At 34.3% G+C, this 20,240-nt stretch overlaps 1 protein-coding gene across 19 annotated transcripts in view; it reads left to right on the forward strand.

Annotated features, from left to right (window-relative positions):
- The window catches only part of ROBO2 (roundabout guidance receptor 2), a 1,685,269-nt gene that overhangs the window by 1,558,124 nt on the left and 106,905 nt on the right, over positions 1 to 20,240 (forward strand). For all 19 annotated transcript variants that reach the window (XM_019839528.2, XM_019839533.2, XM_019839527.2 and 16 more), the window contains one exon: positions 16,132 to 16,256. In XM_019839528.2, coding sequence (XP_019695087.1) covers positions 16,132 to 16,256 — 125 coding nt within the window. The remainder of the gene's footprint in view (positions 1 to 16,131; positions 16,257 to 20,240) is intronic.

The raw sequence follows: 20,240 nt of genomic DNA on the forward strand, positions 1-20,240 counted from the left end.
AGATTTTGGATACTAACACTTTATCTGATATGACCATTGCAAATATCTTCTCCCATTCTGTCGGTTGCCTTTTAGTTTTGCTGATGGTTTCCTTCATTGTGCAGAAGCTTTTTATTTTAATGAGGTCCCAGTAGTTCATTTTTGCTTTTGTTTCCTTTGCCTCCAGAGACGTGTTGAGTAAGAAGTTGCTGTGGCCCAGATCAAAGAGGTTTTTGCCTTCTTTCTCCTCAAGGATTTTAATGGCTTCCTGTCTTACATTTAGGTCTTTCATCCATTTTGAGTTTATTTTTGTGTGTCGTGCAAGAAAGTGGTCTAGGTTCATTCCTCTGCATGTCACTGTCCAGTTTTCCCAGCACCACTTGCTGAAGAGACTGTCTTTATGCCATTGGATATTGTTTTCTGCTTTTTAAAGATCAGTTGGCCATACATTTGTGGGTCCATTTCTGGGTTCTCTATTCTGTTCCATTGATCTGAATGTCTGTTCTTGTGCCAGTACCATACTGTCTTGATGACTACAACTTTGTAGTATAGCTTGAGGTCCGGGATTTTGATGCCTCCTGCTTTGGTTTTCTTTTTCAAGATTGCTTTGGCTATTAGGGGTCTTTTCTGGTTCCATACAAATTTTAAGATTATTTGTTCTAGCTCTGTGAAGAATGCTGGTGTTATTTTGATAGACATTGCATTAAATATGTAGATTCCTTTAGGTATTATTGACATTTTAACAATATTTGTTCCTCCTACCCAGGAGCATGGAATCTTTTTTCCATTTTTTTGTGTCTTCTTCAATTTCTTTCATAAGCTTTCTATAGTTTTCGGTGTATAGATTTTTCACCTCTTTGGTTAGATTTATTCCTAGGTATTTTATGGGTTTTGGTGCAATTGTAAATGGGATGGATTCCTTGATTTCTTTCAGTTGCTTCATTGTTGGTGTATATGAATCTTTGCATAAACTTTTTACATGAATTTGAATTCAGGAGTGATAGATATGCCAACTTTTATTGTAATGTAAGAAGGTACAAATCAGGTAAATCATAAATTAAATATTCAAATAATAGAAACTGCATTAATATTAATATTTGTTAGTTGACTATGACACACATTTTTCAACTTTGAAGTTCTCTGCAAAGTACATTAATATTAGTATTTGTTAGTGGACTGAAACGTAAGTTTTTCAACTTTGAAGCTCATAGAGATAGCATAAAGGGTATATAACAAAGTAGAAGCCACAGAAAGGAGAAAAAATCTGGCCTTGAAGTCCCATATAAATTAGGTGAAGAAATATGCACCAAGTATATGAAATTTAGAGAAAATTTAAGGGATAGTTCCTATATAAAGCTTTTGAAAGAAAATTAGAAATATATTCAGATTCCAGAGTATGTAAATACTGTAAATTTTAATTTGTAAATTAAATTTAATTTGTAAATTTTTATTTTTAAAATGTAAAAATATCTGTAAAGATTCAGAATCAATCATTACATTACATATAGGATAAAGAAAAAAAAAAACACTTGGTAGTATGGGTGGAAAGCCCATTTAGAAATCATTATAAACCCCCAAACTGGGAGTTTTGTCCATATGTATAACTCTTATGACCTGCATTTGAATTAAAGAGTTGGCAACTCTGCAATTTGCAGTTGGAATAAACACCTTCTGGTCTCTATTTTTGAGATTGTAGGAATAACTCTTGATTTAGAGGATCCTTGGTGTGGGAGACATTACGGAAAGCAGGCAATCACATACTTGCCAATGAAGAAGAGTATTCTCCGGATTTCACTTCCTCGCCTGCAACGTTATCAACGTCTGAAAAGAGTCCTTTAATCCCACCTTCATATTTGCTGGTTACCACAGAATCTAGACAAAGGCCACTTTGATTATCAAATGTCTGCCAGCCCTTCCCGCGGCTTTGACATTTTACTATTCCAGAGTCATTCTTTACATGAGATGCAAAAGTACATCATAGGACACAGTTAGCAAAAAATGTGGAAATACCCACTTATTTGGAAAACTCTTCTGATAAGTTCTGATAAGGGAACTGACAGAAGAAAACAGTCTAAATAGGGATAAATAACTTGCTTCCTATACCCATCTGTCTTATTTTCTATTGGAAGCCTTTCTCAAGCTTAAAAATAAAAAAGAACATCTATTTTGGAGATGGGCAACACATTTTTTCCTAGCAGCAACTCAAAACATGATGAGTAATTTGGAAAAGAACTGTCAAATCTACCAGCTGCCTTGCTTGTGAAGTTGAGCCCTGCTCCGTTTTCTATCATGTACACCATATGCTAGATGCTGACTGCCTCCAGTACGGAGACGAAAAGCTGTGTGCATCAGGTGAAACTTGCTTAAAACATCAGAAACAAACTGACAGTACACAACTTTATGGAATCGTCTACATATTTCCTTATTTAGTGACTCAAAACGATATGTTCTTTTGATGGAAGAACATGACTGGCCACAGCAGAGTTTGTAGGTATTTAGAAATATATATGTTTTAGGCAAAATTTCCATGTTGTTATTATTAATTAAAAGAAGCAGCCACTGTTCTAAACAAAAATCTATAGGCGCATTGCTTTTTCAATGTTTTCACTGCTTAAACACAAAAATAATTCTATCCTCTTTTTAGAAAAATCTCTTTTGAACTGAAGTGCAGTTTTGTTTTAACATGCTCTAAAGCACATTACTGAGACCACCAAGAGATCCAATAAAAAGTGAGTAATTGAAAAATTCCTTCAGGAAAAATTATAAAGTAGACATTACTTACAGAATAAGGCAATTGATATTTTTGATACCACCACCCTCTACCCACCTTGAAATCTGGAAAATGTTATGTGCTGTATATAATTTAACTTAGTATTGGAAATATTCCAGGCTTTCTTTTTTTTAAATCAGAAAACATGTAGGTATTATATATGAACCCTTTCATGTCAAGATCCACTTTTCTGCAAAAGGCATCCTGAGTGTGTCTTGAAAGGAAACCTATACTTTTATTCCCTGCAGACTTTCTTCCTTGGACAAGCTGTTACCCCATGACCCGAGGTAATCATCTCCCTCCTACAAGCACTTAATGTTTCCTGCACCTGGCGCTAATTAGCTACCTTATGCAGAGTCCAATTTAATTTTTATTGAGCATCGCGTTTTCATTGCTCCATATGTTTTGATTAAATAGGAGGTAAAAAAATAATGCATTCTGTTTTGTCTTGTACATTCCAACAGTTTCCATAATGAGAAACGTTTAAAATAAGCTAATGCTAATTATTAAAGTGAAAAGCAAGTGCTAGTTACTTCTCATGGTTGGATGATTTTAGTCACTGACTTGATTCTTCTTCAAGGGCCTTGTGTGTTGGACAATGTCTGTTCATTGCCTCTAAAGAAGATAGGTATACAATTATCGAGTCATATTTTTTCTCAGAACTTAGCAAAAATGTTGGGTTGCTTTAGTATTGGAATGTTACTATAGTGAAGTCTGAGGCTTGTAGAATATTTTTATCTTTGGCTGAGATTCCATTTTACTATTTGAATACCAGTGTAGTCCTTTCTTCCATAACTTTGCTGGATTATATCTTGGTTCTGGTCACCCTGTAAGTAACATTCTTAGAATACTAGCCCCTCAAATCTGCAGATTCATGCTGTAATTTACTCTATTTGAAGAGTGTTTTCTTCTCTTTTATCTTTTGCTAATTTTTCACATGAGTTATGTTGGCTTTCTTTATCTTAATTCCGTATTTATTCAGTTCAGTATAATAATTGATTCAGTTCAGTCATCATTTTTATTTCATATTGTCGGATTTCTTTTTTTTTTTTTTAATTTATTTATTTTGAGAAAGAGAGAGAGAGAGAAAGAGCACGAGCAGGGAAGGGGCAGAGAGAAAGGGAGAGAGAGAGAATCCCAAGCAGATTCTGTACTGGCATTACGAGGTGGGGTTTAAACTCTTGAACCAGAGATCATGACCTGAGCAGAAACCAAGAGTCAGACATTTAACCAACTGAGCCATCCTGGTTCCCCATATTGTCTGATTTCTGAATTCCTATATTGTCCCCCTGTTTCAACCGCAGTTATCACTTTTGTGTTTCCAAATATATTCATTTCTTAATTTTATTTTCTTTTGTTCCTTACTAACTTTAAATATAATATTCTTCACCTCCAGTTGCCTTTGAGCTCTTTTATTCCTTTTCAAAGATTTTTTTTTAATTTGATTCTTTTAAAAAAGAGAGACCCTGTTGTATGAAATTTCATTTAGTCTATGGACAACTAGTATAAAGTATTTCTGTGTTTCTTTGGGTAATTTTTTGACGATAGAGATTCTTTTTCTTTCTTTTATTAATTGAATATGTTTTTTTCTGTCAATAATTACACATTTAGTTAGTGTATAGTTTGTTTTATTTTGTTCTATATAGATCCTGTTTTAGGCCCTACCTGATTATTAATCATTTAGTTAACTGCTGAAGATTAGAGTTTGCATGTTTGGAGAAGAGAAAGTGGGAAGTACCAGGGTCATTCAGTAATCTGTACTAGGCCTGACGTCTTGAATATTTTATCAAAAAAGAAGTTGTTTCTTCTTGGTATGCTGGTGTTCCTGGTGGTACACAGCAAATCTCTTTTAAGTTATAAGCTCTCTGTATTCCATATGAAATTTTCTCTTCATTTTTCTTCATAATTACTGCTTCATAATAAAAAATGATTTTTAGGTGTATTAGTTTTCCACTACTGCATAACAAATTACCACAAATTGAGAAACTTCATTAGCACCCATTTATTAGGCTACAGTTCCTAGGTCAGGAGTTGAAACAGGCTCATCTAAGTCTTTAGCTTAGCATCTCACAGGCCATAAACAGGGTTTTGACCTGGCTGAGCTCTTCTCTGGAAACTCTCCTGAAGAATCCAGTTCAAAAATTTATTCAGGTTGGTGGGCAGAATTAAGTTCTTTGCATCTGTAGAATTAAAGTCCCCATGTTCTTGTTGACTGCCAGCAACGGATTGCTCACAGTTCAATTGCTAGCCTTTGCACATGACCCCACAACCTTCAAAGTGAGCAATGATCTGTTGAATCTTTCGTATGATTTGCTCTCTATCTCTCTGACTCCCCATTCTGTTAGGAGGTAGAGAAAATTTCCTGATGGAAACCTCTCATGTAATTAGGTTAGACCCATGGTCATTATTCTCTCTATCTTAAGGTCAACTGAGTAGTAACCTTAATTACATTTACATAATTCCTTTTGTCATGTAACATAACATAATCATGGGAGTTTCTCCAGTAAGTGAAGTTCATGGAGGCCACCCTACAATTTGGCCATTAACAGTATGCTTGGCTTTTCCTTTCCTTTGGTACCACCTTCTCCTCAACTTCTGAATTGTAACTGGTTGTCTACAAAGTCACATCTCCTATTTCCCAGGTCTCCTTCTTGATTTTAAATTTTCTTCTTCTCATCTAAGATCCATGGGATGGACTTTCACACCATTGACATAGTTTTTTGTGAAATTGGTATTGATAGGCTGTGGATGGAGGCTAGTTGGTATTTACCAAACTTCCTCATTTTCTCCAGACTTGACTGTGTTTGGTAAGGGTAGTTCACCATTTGTGGTTTGGGGCTATGGTAGTTTTTCTACATTATTAGTTTCTCTTGTAGTAAATAGAGGAAAGTGGAACAATGAACCTTTACTCTATTATCTTAACCCGAGTATCAAAAAAAAACTTAAATACTCATTAATGTTGGAGTTTTTCCAAATAAGAAAAAAATAAACACTAAATGTATTAACTTAGCAGTTAAAATTAAAGTACTATAAATACAAAACATCAAAATAAGATAATACTTTGGACTGAAATAGCGTTAGGAAATAAGTATTAAGAGATTTCCCTATTGCCAGAAAAAAATAGCATGAACATTTTAGTCTCACCTTATAAGAAAGTCAAAATTTTCACTTATATAAGTAATAGTAACTTATAGACAGAGAGAGATATCATGATACATATATGTGTGTATATGTGTACCTTAAAACAGATATTATGATATGCATTACACCTAAAAATTATATGCATGACATTTGAATTATGACTCTACTTATTTAAACATATTAAATGTCACTCAAGGGAATAGTACATAATTAGATGCATTAAAAATATATAAGCTACCAAGTTAAATTACATTTTGAGTTAAAATATATCTGAATGGCTTTTAAAATCTCTCTTATGGCAAGCATTGCTTTCCAGATTTATTAGGGATATTATTTTCATCTGTCCTACAAAACTATTAGCTCTTTGTTAGTAAATACATTGTTGTATTTATCTTTCAGCTGCCTCTAGGTCTAGCATAACACTTACATGTGGTAGGGGCACGCCAAATGTTGGTGCAGTTAATTGATACACACATATGCATACATAGGTAATATTTGCCTAGAAAATGTTTATGCAAGCAGCTTTAAATAGTGCTATAAAAAGATTAAGCAACATTAATGGTAACAGGCCAATCACATAGTCCGCATTCTGCTGGTAGGAGATAAAATACAACAAAAAGAAGGCACTAATGAGTTAGGATGGTGCCTTACTAAGCGTGTAATTAATGTTATTAAGAAACATTGCAGTTGCATATTAAAATTCCGTTAACTAAGCAGCCCTTCAGCATCAGTACATTTGTTTCTTGGTTCCAAGTCCTTTTTTCCTTCTTTTTTTTCTTTTTCTTTTTCTTTTCTTTTTCTTTTTTTTTTTTTTCTGATTGGCATCTTCATGCAATCTTTTTCTAAAAAAAATGAGATAATGGGATGTGATCAGCCTTCATGGTTTAGCTCAAGTGCTGACATGACAGTTCTGGCAAGTTGACAGTTTAAGTGAGTGAAAATGGATGTCTTGTCTCACCATTTACTTGAAGAATCCCCTTCTCACCCCCATATTTATGGCCCCTTCTATCTGCAGTGTGAAAAGTCTAGTTTTCCCAGGTTAGGATCTAGATAAGTGTTTTTCATTACTCGTTAAACTATTCTCTCTGTGTTGGTAAAAAATGAGATATAAAATATAATGTAAATATTGCCTTATTTGATAATTCATTAGCTTTTAAGTCAAAAGTTTTTTTTGAGAATGTGAAATCCTTTAGAGAAAACAAAATTTTATTTTGTTCTCAGTATTTTAGTCAATCAGGAAAGCAAGTACAGAAGTAAAACTACTATTGGTAATGGACAGAATAATACAGTAACATGTGCTCGACAATTAAAAATTTGTTTAAAATTTTGACAGATTTTTGTAAGTATTCTTAATTTACAATTTTTGTAGAATTTGGAAGGTCTACGAAATTTGCATGTTGAATCTCAGAATTATTTACTGTAGTTACATGATTTCCTGTACTTAACCTAAAATCAGAATGAAATCTATTTTGGTAATCTGGGATATAATAAAGTTTAAAATTATCTTTGAGCCTGTCCCAATTATTACTTTTGGAATTAACTATTACATTTATTGCAATGCAGTAATATTTAATACCATTAGAGGATTAAATTGGACTTGCTAAAACCAATGAAAATTATTTACATGGAAAAAATTCATGGTTCTAGCAACATAATCCTTCACTTCAACAAACAGACTGATTTGTCAAAGGTTGTCATGTAGGTTGGTCAGGGTAATAATTGTTGCAGTCTGAGAAACATATCTGTAATATAATGCATGCCTTTTTCCCTCTGTGAAGCACAACTTCCCACTTTCCCTTCCTTATCTACTTTATTTCCAAGGAACAATTCAACCTGTCTCTCTCTCTCCCTCATTCTTTCTCTCTCTCCTCCTGTCTTCATGCTTTCCCCAATTGTTGGAGACAGACTGAGTCAAGTTATTGTCATAATGGTAGGACATCCTGTATTACAACCCTCATTCATGTTCCTCATGTTGCATCAGACTTGATTGTTTCCATGTGAGTTTCCATGGTACCAGTGAGTTCCAGAGGACAGAGATCTTAGAACCTTCAGCTCCTAGCACAAAATAAAACCAAAAAATGTTTGTTTAAAATAATTGAATAGTATTATGAGTTGAAAGTGCCAACCAATATCTGAATTCATTTGTAGCATAATTTTATCACCATGGTGTTTTCAAATGGTGTGATGTCTTAAAAAAAATTAGGACCAAATCCAAAATAGCTATGTTTATATAGTTGTTTATCATAACACTGTTTTTCTGTGCTTGCCCATAAAATCCAAATGTCAAGATATTTTGAACCAAATGAATTTACTCTTTTCAAAGGCATTCTAGACACTCTCTATAATCATAGAATTATTTCATTTTGATATTATTTTTCCTTTTCAGGGAGAAGTATATTATGTGACTATAATTTTTTCAAAAAATGATTTTTAACCACAATTACCAAACATGCATACTTTTGTGTGGGTGTCACACTTACTACTAAAAGTTGGTACTTTCCACCCTCTTTGGAATTGCTTCCTACACATATATAGAAGGCCTCTTGCATGATTTTATAGTCACACTGTATAATTCATTTGACTAACTCAATGGCCTCATTTGATCATCAGATTTCTAATGGCCATGAGTTACTTTTAGAGTTCTAGCTATTTTTGAATCCTCAAAAAGTAGTCTTCCCATAATCAATAAATTAAAGAATATTTCAAAATCTAAAGACTAATAAAAGCACTTCAAAAGTGTAAAGAGTAATAGCTTCATGATCGCTACATGTCTTTATTCATACAGGATTGAATGCAATGTGTGTACGTGAGACCTTTCATAGGTAGAGAGTAGAATGCAAAGTCTGAATAGGTGAAGAACATAAGAATCGTGATTTCCTGTAGTCATTCTATTGCGTATGGACATTTACATTTCTTTTCATGTTTCTGAAAGCAGCATGCCATTTAGTACTTTTACCTTTTATTTAGACAGTAAAGAAGTATATCTATATATGTAGATGATCAATAGATGATTGATAGATATTAGATTTTTGAAATGCACATATATGGATAGACAATTATTAGATTATTAGATTATTGTGAAAATAAAAGGTATAGATACTGGCATTTTAGCATGGAATAAGAATTTTTAACATTAGCCAGAAGTAATATACTAAGAAAGAAGATATAGCACTCTTCTAGAAGAGTTACTGCCATGGATTCAGCAAGAAAGAGATTAACTGGAAAGGTAGGTAATTTAGCAAGTTGATCACTTGTATTCCTTGAGAATAATGACAAATGGATAAAATGTGATTAAACAAACTTTATAAATGTAATATCCCTAAATTATGTTTTCCATTATAAATGCATTGCTTCCTCTGAGATGAATTATGTGTTAATAAGCTTCAAATCAAATATTTTTTGACATTATGCATTTCCAATAATACTAACAGAAATTCTTTTGAAGTCAAATGAAGTGTTAAATAGTAAAAATTAAAAGAATTAAATAAGTTGAAGAAACAATCATTTATCAATTAGAAGTCAGTCTGTTCTGGTGATAAACTAAGTAAATATTCATCTCTTATTCCTGCTCCATATTGCATTTTAATGAAATGACTTTTCACTCTTTATTGTTGGGGAGGTAAGCCTATTAACTAATATTTTGCAACAACATCTAGAATTGGTTGTTACACAACTCCTCTGTTTTTCTGCATTGCTTTTATCACTCTCACATGGTGGCTACTCATTGATAGTCTTTGTGTCATAAATTTCCAATGTGCAATGGGGGCCTTCTCTACAGAGGGGCATATCCGAATCCGTTGGGAGATTTTCTTCAAACAACGTATTTTCTTTGGCATGCCTCCACCCAGATTACTACAATAGTGAGTCATTGTCGCTGGTGGGAGTGTGTCATATCCTTCTGGTATGATAAGATGGAAAAAAATATTGAGTATTTGCTTGAGATCAAGAACTCTCTTTCTTTTTTCTTTTTTTTTCAAGACACTCATTTAGTGTTCCCTATTTGAGGCTTTTCCAGGCCAAATAAAGATACCATTTCAACACAAAATGATACTCCTCCCCTATTCCAGGAAGACACCTAGGCAGGGGGAAAAATAGAGAAAAAAAAAGCCATGCAAGCAAGAGCAGGTACTTTAAAGTGGAAAGAACACAAGAGAAGTACAACGTAGAGTGTGTTCAGGTTAATCATTGTTAACAAAATGGATCAAAGGATAATAGATAACAAGATGGGTGAACAAGAACAAGAAAATACATGTGGGAGTGATTGAAAGGAGGCTGTTCTGCTGAAATACTGGAGTCGGTTTGGGATGAGAGTCAGGATGGTAAAATTTTGGGCCAGTTAATGGAAGCCAGAATGCTGCACTGAGGAGAATAATTTGTAAGCATTGCAAGGGCAAGCTCTAGAAAAAAACACTGTAGGTTTTTGAATAAAGAATGATGTGAAATAAGTATACTTAAGAAAGGTTGTACTTTTAAGTAGTACAGAAAGAGTAAGATCATAGGTTTTCTGCTACTTTAACAAAGCAAATATTTAGGAAAAACATGTTATGATTTTAACATCATTATGCCATATTGGAAACCATAGCGTATAATTCTTACCTTTCTGTTTGGTACTAGAGATGACAAATTTTAGCCAGATCGTGGTTTGAAGTCAGATAAATTAATCTAAAGGCTCAGTGTTTAAGAGTTCCAACAATGGTGTTAGATGCACCATAAGTCAAACCTGTTCTCCAATCTAGTGCTTTAATCTTGAAAACCCTGTGTTCCCTTTATAGGATCTAGTTTGTGATCTTCATATCATCATGGTAGTAGTTAAGACATAGGCTTCTTTGAATATTAAGTGAGACAAGGCCTGCAAATGGTTTGGCATACTCCCTGACATTTAATAAGCACTCAATTAATGTTAATTATTGTTGTATTCAGCAATTTATGACTCAACAAATATTTAACACAAGCATATGACAAATGAGTGTGTTTTTCAAACATGCTTATAGAATATTTTAGAATTTAACAAGCAAAAAAATATTAAATAGCCAAAAAACATGTTCTACTTCTTTAAGATACATATTTCAAAATGTTTATAGTTACAGAATAAGAAGCTTATTCAGTCAAGCAAAAATTACACCCAAAGAAAGATCTGCTGAGTGTGCCTGTAACTATCCTGTCACATATTAATGTATGCAACGGCTGCATGACTATCTCCATGTTCATGCCTGCCATAGAAAGTCATATTTTCCTGTAAAAACAACTCGGAACATGATGTGATTAACCTTTGGTTCCCTCATCCCCTCATCCCCAAGCCCACCTCATGCATGGCCTATGCTTCCTACTCATGTTCAGCCATCTGATTTCCATAACACCCACTCACTTCCACCAGCGGGGCATTAGCATAACAGAGCTGTAGCGTGACTTTGATTGAAGCCAGCTTGGGCTGAATGCAGTATCAAAGCATAATTTAGCAGAAATCAAATCTAATTTACTGTGCATTGTATTTAAATTCTTAAAAATGCAGTTTCAAGTGAACAATACCAGACCTCTAATCTTAATTGACCTTTTTATATGTGGGTATACTTCTCTGGAAAGCACACAACACGTTCTTCCTCTAAAGCTATTGTTTTTAACTTGTGAGTATCAATTGAACACTGAATTGTACCACTGTTTTCTTCATCTCACTTCTTGTTACAGCTGTAACAATAAGGTATAATCATTTAGCAGATTAAGCAACTCTGTTATTACATCGCAGCCACAAAAGATTTGTCTACTGCTTTTGGATTTTAGAGAGGATATAAATATGTATTTTATAGTCTTCTGTCTTAGAAATATGTAAGAGAATTGCCATTTCTGTAAGTAGCATATTCTTCTGGAGTTTATAACTCAACCTCTTTAATTCACATTGGGTTTAAATGTGTGTTTTGAATTGTCATCCTGAGGACCCAATCATGTTTTTTTATGTATAATGAGAGCATCATAGAAAATCCATTTTATGTATAGCACACTTTTTGCTACCGTGCCGTATTGATAAAATGCCACCTCTCTGTCTACTCCCTCCCATTGGTACCTTCAGCCAAGCACTGCCTTTTCAAACCATTTTCACTGCCACCTGGCAGAAATACTGAAAATGTGAAATGTTAGCAGAAGAATTATTGATGCAGTTTTTCATTTTAAAACCTCAAAAATAAATTCCTTCAGCTGATATCCCTTCACAGAAGATTGCAATATAGATCTTGAGCAGACAGAGTCCACAGAAGTAAAAGTGATTGATGCAATTTGTTTGGTGGTCCAAATGAAAGTGACAATAGGAAAGGATGTACATTTTCAGAGACTTAAATACTTTTGAATTTTTTTGCTTGGCTTTGATATGTTTATTTTTGTTTGTTTAATTTTAGAAATGATAAAGGTGAGTCCCATTCCAGTGTGGCTTAAGTTCTGGTGATAAGAAACTATTTGGTACATTAGAAGTGGAGTATATTTATAATAATTTGGAATAAAAATACAATATAAATAAAAATCATGTGGAAGAGTACTTCACAGCATGAACAACACAAATGCTGAGAGTATTTTGTTAGAGGTCTTTCAAAAAGTTCAGTATTGGGTAAAAATTTAAAAAAAAATGGATTCCCTGCCTTCTTAGGTTCTATCATTATTAGCAAATATTACATTGTAATATTGCAGAATTTCTTTGTCCTTTAAGAGTTCTGATGAAATGTTCTCTTTAGTTGCTACCATGACTAACGGTCCTCTACTGGATTTTCTGCCTGGCTTGCTAAGATTTTCCAGCCTCACATCTGTCCTTTCTCTTTTACAAAGAACATTCTATCTAAAACACAAATTTTATTACATCTTTCTTGCATCAACATTTTTGAACAGGTATCCATAGCTTTCAGGGCAAAATTGAAGCTATTTTAGCACAAATTATCTGTCCCTCTAACACTTTTGAATCTCCATTTTTTTATTCTTAAGGTCATTTACCCTCCACTAACACATCCAGCCCCTCGTGTCTCTACCTTGTGTCCGCTTCTGTCTGTTCCAAGTGACCTGCTTCTCTTCATCCAGTGAACTCTTACTTGTGCTTCAAAACACAACTCAACCATAGCCCTTTCCGGCATCTTCCTCTTCCATGTTCATCACCTGGTCTGTTTGCTGCTTTTCCAAGCTTTCTCACCCAATGCCCACTGCTATTTGTATCATGATACAAATCATACTCTTCTGTATTTGTGTTTATTTACTTATTTACTCGGGAGTTTCTGCTGATTTTTTATTTGGCTTTCCATCCTCTGTACCAAACAGAATGTCTCATAATTTGTAGTCAATCGATGCATGTTGAATGAATAAATGAATGAATCCTATCTTTTCAGGAAAGCGAAGAGATTGATGTGGTCACTTGCCAGTCCTTTTGGGGGGTATCTTTTAGCAGCTGGTTAAAATTATAGGATCTAGACTCCAAAAGCATTTTGCAAAATCACTCATCTACTAACAAGTTCTTAAAAGCTTAAAAATTTAAGGAAATCTGTAGTTATAATTAAAGTATAGATGTTAATTTTACTGAAATAGATGGATAGATACAGAGTAGGCATCATATGCTGAAAACTATAAAATATATTTTCATTTTGTAATTTGGTGTTTCATTTGATGATTTCAATCATGTGTATTCTCGGTTATTTCATTTTAAAAATTAATTATATAAGGAAGAGGCTTCATAGCACATATGGAGCTGTAAGATTTTACCAACTAGTTATGTGAGCCAAAGCAATACAAATGAACAAATAAGCTGAATATGTGACTTCTGTCATACTGTTAAATGATTTTTACTAAATCTACTTTTTATTTAATGAGATACAAGCTAAGTTACTCAATACTTCTGGCTTAGTTAGTGTCCATATTGGCACTAAACTTGTCTTTCATAGGATTACTAAGAAGTGGGAACTATATTTGATCATTAAATTTTACTTAATACACATTACTTTCTTGGATATTACAGACGATAGAGACCAATCTTAAGTCTTGTTTGGTGTAAATAATCTGGTAGTTTCACCTCTTCCCTGAAAAATGGACATTGCAATGTTTTAAGAGTTGTCCCTGAAGTAATTTTGTAACATTGATTTAATCTATCATTCCTATTAGAAAACATGGAACAAAAATCAATGTATCTGCTGATTCAGTGAAATTGTGTAGAAATAACAAGAAGATTGTAAGAGGCAAGTAATCTCCTGAAAATGCAAGGCAACATAAACCACATTCTCTTCAAATAGATCCATAAATCTGGGTTCTCCATCCCGTTAGACTGAGTCTTCTGTTATCTATAGTTATAGAAGAAAATTTCACTTAGTAGATTTATTCCCGCTCTCCCTGGGGTATGTGTTGAATGTGTCGAGTTGGGAGGCAGTCTAATAGAACACCAAAAAATAAGTCACTACAAATCTCAGTGAATTAAAAAAAAATGCGGCTGCTGTTTCTATACTAGCATTCTTGTAAGAATGAGTAATTTGTTATATGTGTGAGGTTACCCTACATTTACTCTGTTCTTGGACCTGCTCTTGTGTACTCCTGAAGGGCTGAAAGAATTTTGGGTAAAGACCTTTATTGAATGTCATTTTTTGGTTCTAATTGTTTTTAGAGTTCACATTTTAGGATGGTTGCCATGTAGAGCAGGTTTTAAAAATTAACGTTGATTTTAAAGTTTTTTTTTCTTGGTCTTAAGTTTTTTCAGCATCAGCAATGATTTAAAGTGTAAACAGATGATGAGAAAAGTCATGGAATGAATACGCTGTTTTTTCTTCAACAGGAGTGGGCTTTGATATGTAGAAGATGTCATTGTGAAAACTTCCAGTTATACTGTCTCCTGTCTTTCACTTTCTTCTTTCTTTTTACAGTTAACTCCCAACTTAAACCTGAACTTCCTTAGGATTTTTACCCCCATCATTTTATTCTCTTTTCTAATGGAGCTACTCATGTGTAGGTCTCATTATCTCTGCCTATGTCATTGCCCTCATCTTCCAACCAGACTTCCTACTTTGTTGACTGATGTGCCTCCCTCACAATCCATATCTTATTCCTGAGAGGGTTAAAATTTCCAACGATTTTGCTTTGCATCGAGCATTCCTTAGCGTAGAAAGAGCCTGAAGAAAATCCCCACTTGGGCTTCTCAAAGACTTTCTTAGGCTGCATCCAAATCCATCTTTTTTAGCCAATGATGTTTACAAAACCTGGACCCTTCATTTCTGCCAGATTACACAGTGTACACGAGATGTGTTCTTGCTTCTTGCACTTTGCTCAGTAAACTCCTTGCTTGGAATGTGTTCATTTCACCACTTACCTAAATGCTGCCCTTTCCTTAATGCCCCCGTGGTGTGCACTTTCTGCAAAAACCCTTTCGTAGTTGCCATAACAGAATGGGATACCTCTGTGCTGTGCTCTGAAAGCACATCAATCATTGAACTCAGCATGGTTTTAGATCATTGTTTTACCTTCCTTTTGCTGTTGTCATCATGTTTTGTGTTTCCCCTTAGGTTGTGAGTTCCTTGAAAGCTGCAAGATAGATACTTTTTATCTCTGTATCTTTAGTGTCCTGTAGGGGAACATAGTAATTGTCTGACTAATGCTTATTTATCTAAATGAAATGAATTAAGTAGAAGCAACTACTTTCATACATGACATTATATCATTAGTTATATTTGTATTTAATTCCCAGCTGTTCAATCCTTTGATGTCTTCAACACATTAACTCTTCAATTCTAGATTATAAACACTTTGAGGATAGGAATTATATTTTAAGCTTTCTGGTATCTCTGCACATAGAACAACGTCTTACAAATAATATAGGAATGGCCAATATTTGTGAATAGACTAATTTCAGAAGACATACTTGTATAACGAAGCGATTTTTTTTTACCTTTATCTATGCAAAACTCAAAACCAAATTGGGAAACCATGTTTTTCCTTAAAAACATTAGAACATCATTAAAAATCTATTTTCCTATGCAAATATATGAGCTACAGGATTAATAATATACGACATTTAGAAAATGTCTACTGATAAATTTGATTTTCTTTTCCTTATATTTTATAGAGTGCTCTTCTCCTTTCCCCATCATGTTTTGGAAAATGCTTCACAAAATAAAAAAAAAAATTAAAAACTGTAGCTTCTGTCTGGCACTGAGCCATCCATGTAGTGCCAGATTTTCTCTGATATCTTTTTCTTTGTCCATGGTTGATATGTATATACTTTCTTTCCTTTTAAATTATAGCTCCTCCACAGTTTGTGGTTAGGCCAAGAGATCAGATTGTTGCTCAAGGTCGAACAGTGACATTTCCCTGTGAAACTAAAGGAAACCCCCAGCCAGCTGTTTTTTGGCAAAAAGAAGGCAGCCAGGTGAGTGTGAACTTTGACTGCTCTTCTGAACCCCTCCTGTCTCTGGTGCTCCTCACTTTGTCTGGCTTTTCTTGCTATCGATGATGTATTTATTTTATTTCTAAGGAGAGAACATGCTCAAATATAATGTTCTTTATTGTCTAGTGTGAGTTGTCCAAAATATTGTCTCTTAAAAAGAATAGGTACAACTCTGTGTTCTAAATTATCTGAAAAAGTCTAATCTGTAGCTACTTAAAATCTCTGAACAGAAAAATAATTTTACTTCTTCGCAGTGAGTGGAATTCGGATTATTAAATGAATTTGTATATAAAAAGTGCTTAGACTATCCCAGGCACATGTTAAACGGCCAAACAATATTTCCTTTATCAGTCCACCTAGAAACCAGTTTCAATCCCCTTTCATGGACAGATAGTATAAATACCTTTTCTTTACCGGTAACTTAAGGATACTTCCATTTAAGAGTGGGAGAAGTATTTACTTCCATCATCTCTTCTGGGTTCCTTCATAGTGGGGTATATAACACATTATATACCAGAAGGAGCCAACACTTGTCTGCTTTTTGCCGTGCCCTGGTTTGTCCACTCATGGCTATCTCTGGGTGGCATGGCCTTTCAGACTCTCTGCTCAAAGTCAATTTAATACACTATTTTTTTTTCACTTACAACGTGGTCCAAACTTGGACAAGCACTTGGCCTCTAGGTTCTCAGGCAATGAATGGCATTTCTAGCTTACACTAGAAACTGTTCTTTGCCTAAGGACTTAGTGAGTTCCTAAAGGGCCCAGAGATATTTTTGTTGTAGACTTTCCAGAATCATCTTCAAGGAGGCATACAGTTCTCAGAAAGAGATTTCAGCCCCTGTTATTGTTAGTCCAAATTCTGGAAGAATTTCCTGGGGAATGATGAAAACCATGATCAAGAGTCTGAGGAAATCTAAAAATGGTAGATTTTTAGGCTATGTTAAAAAAAAAAACCTGTTGGTCAGAATTTATGTATGATTATCTGAGTAGAGAAGCATCAGGATGTTTGACTTCATCATCATCTTTAAATGTCATGGATTCCTATACATTCCTGTACTACCCAAAATTAGCAGTTTTAGCAGCTCAGTATAAGATAGACAAACTGTTTTTCTCCCTTTCCTCAAGCTCCTTGTTTGATTCACTTCCCTTATGATTTATGGGATGTAAAGGTAATGATGGAAAGATGAGATGAAGTGCTGTCCATTGTTTTATCCCACATCAGAATGTTCCAGGCCTGAGGTGCCTGGGTAGCTCGGCCGGTTGATGGTCTGGCCCTTGATTTGGGCTCAGTTCATGATCTCACAGTTCATGAGTTCAAGCCCCACGTCAGGTTTCTCACTGACAGAGCCTGCTTAGAATTCTCTTTCTCCCTCTCTCTCTGCCCCCCACCAAATAAATAAATAGACTTAAAAAAAAAGAACTATTCCAGGCTTTAATATTCATTTTTTTAATTACTTAGTGACTGAATAGATTTCTACTCACAAAAGTTCTTGATTCTTCGCTTAAAATTTGCTTTTTGATGAAAACATCCTGAACTCTAAAGTGAGCATAAAGCAACATGAAAGAGTTATAACACGTGTGTGCACACGTGCACACACAAACACCTTGAAAAAGGAAAGAATTCAAAAGCCATTTTCCCTCCTTATGAGTGTGAGACCTTTATAGCACTATTTAACCTCACTGAAGCTTCTTTTCTTAATCTAAAGTGTGAGAATAATACATTTTACTTTGCATAAGTTATGAGGATTACATGATTAAGTTGGTTTCTACGTGAAACTGCTTTGCGCATTATGAAGGTCTGACAAGATGTTAGAAATGAGGAGAATGTGAAGTGCCTCCCCTGTATCCTGGCTGAAGTGGCAAGTTCATACTTCTGCTCAGGCCAGGGATGCCAGGACCTGAACTCCCCCACTGCCCGGACACTACTGTCCCTCACCAAGCCCCAGACTCACACAGTGTTCGAGAAACCTAGGATGGGTGAACCCTACAGAGCCATGGTAGCTCTACAAGATCCTTTCGCTTTCCTGTAGCTCCCTCCCTTCACCCACCCTGGGGGGCTATGGGGTCCATAAAAGTTACTCCTTTAAGCCACTGATAGCAAACATAATGATATGAATATGTTATTTATTTATCAATTTTATAAATATAATGATGTAGAGAAACTTGATTGTTGCAAATTTACACTTTAAATCCATGTATTGAGTCAAATACCATTATTATATATGTTGTTATTATATAGATAACAGCTATATCATGTGTAAATATCATGCCCTAAAATAGCTCTAGGTTGATACAAGATATTGCATCATAATGTTTTGGTCAAAACAGAACATGTTTTGGTCCTGTGGCCCAATAAACATGATATTTAAATATGCTACATTCTGCTTTAATGTTTTTTAAAGTAATAAAATAGCATTAAGGTACTTCTTTTTCTGTTATTTGACAAAGTGGCATGTAATCCCAGAGACATTAATCTCTGGAAAAAAATTCCAGTTAGATAATTTGATTTGACTATGTTCATAGGTTTGGTTTTCTTATCTTCATCTATCTCCCTTGCATCAGAGAGAGAAAGAGAGAGAGAGACTGTAAATGAGAATAAAAGTGAAGTGCTTGAGCAAAATGTAAAGTTTCAAATTATGAATTGGAATATTAGGAAAAATAAATTGGTCTTACTGTCTCCAGTATCCAATTTTTACAGTGATCTATGACTCTCCATCAGTAGAGAGACTTAAGAGCCTGGACTTAATGGTCCATATTCCTCAATATGTGCTGATAATGCCTATTAGCACTAATAGGATACCCAGCCACTTCAGGGCAAGAGGAGTTCTGTAGAATTCCTGGGTTTTGCTTGCAATCCATTTTCTTGTGCCTATGTCACACAAGCAGCGAATAAAGATGATGGGTTAACCTCAATCATATGCCATTTTCCATGTCAACGAATCATTTAGAAGGTGGACTGATATTACATTGTAGAGGAAGAGATCCCAGAGAGAATTAAGCCTATCTGATGTATTAGTACTATGTAAATTAGTATTCTAATGGCTAATTGCAGGAAAGTGCATACTTTGAGTTATTGTATCATTTGCAAGTAGCTTTAAAATTTAGACCCTTCTTTTTTAGGTGGTTTATTTCAGTAATATATTTGGATTCCACAAGAGAATTAGCTTGTTCTCAAATTGTTTCATATGCATGAAAATGTCGAGCCTTATATAGTAATACAAGTTTTATAGGAGGGCAATAGCATTTTGAAATTATATTCCTGACATGCTTGCAAACATCAGTTCTTTTAGAAAGGGCTTAATAACATGGTAATGTTTATGTAAAGTGGGCTTATAGTGTCACACTCAAATCTAATAAAGTGGACATCCATCATGTTGCAATAAAGAGAAGAGCTTCTAATTAAAGTAGGACATCATTCGTAGGATTAAAGTCATTTAGCGTAATTGAAAAGTGTTAATACCCTATTTTATCCTCTTCCATTGGTATTACTTCAAGGGTAAAAACATTTTAAGGTGAAAATGTGTCTTAGGCCTTTAATTGAATGTTATTACCTCCTGATTGTAACGTATTGAAACTGTTTAATTACAAACCTGGAAAATTAATTACTATGTCGAGAAACAGATCCCAGAGGGTTATAATGTGCTTTTTTGTAAGTAAATACAACATAAAAATTGATATGTTCTTATTTATAATCCAACCTGGAAACATATCTCAATATGATTTGTTATACCCAAATGTTTTACCTAATTGAACAACAGTAAAGCAACATGGGTCATCCAAGTTAACATTACTGTTCTCATATAGGGACTTTCAAAGTTTTATGATTAAGCTGCTTGTGTTTAAGGTGAGATGTATAATAAAGTAATTTTTCATAAAAAGTCCATATTATGAAATTCTTTAAGGGCACATGCACACTTCAGAAGCATTATGCATCTCCTTTTTATTTTCAATGACTTGCTTAATCTT

This window comes from Felis catus, chromosome C2 (assembly GCF_018350175.1).
Source record: "Felis catus isolate Fca126 chromosome C2, F.catus_Fca126_mat1.0, whole genome shotgun sequence".
NCBI lineage: Eukaryota > Metazoa > Chordata > Mammalia > Carnivora > Felidae > Felis > Felis catus.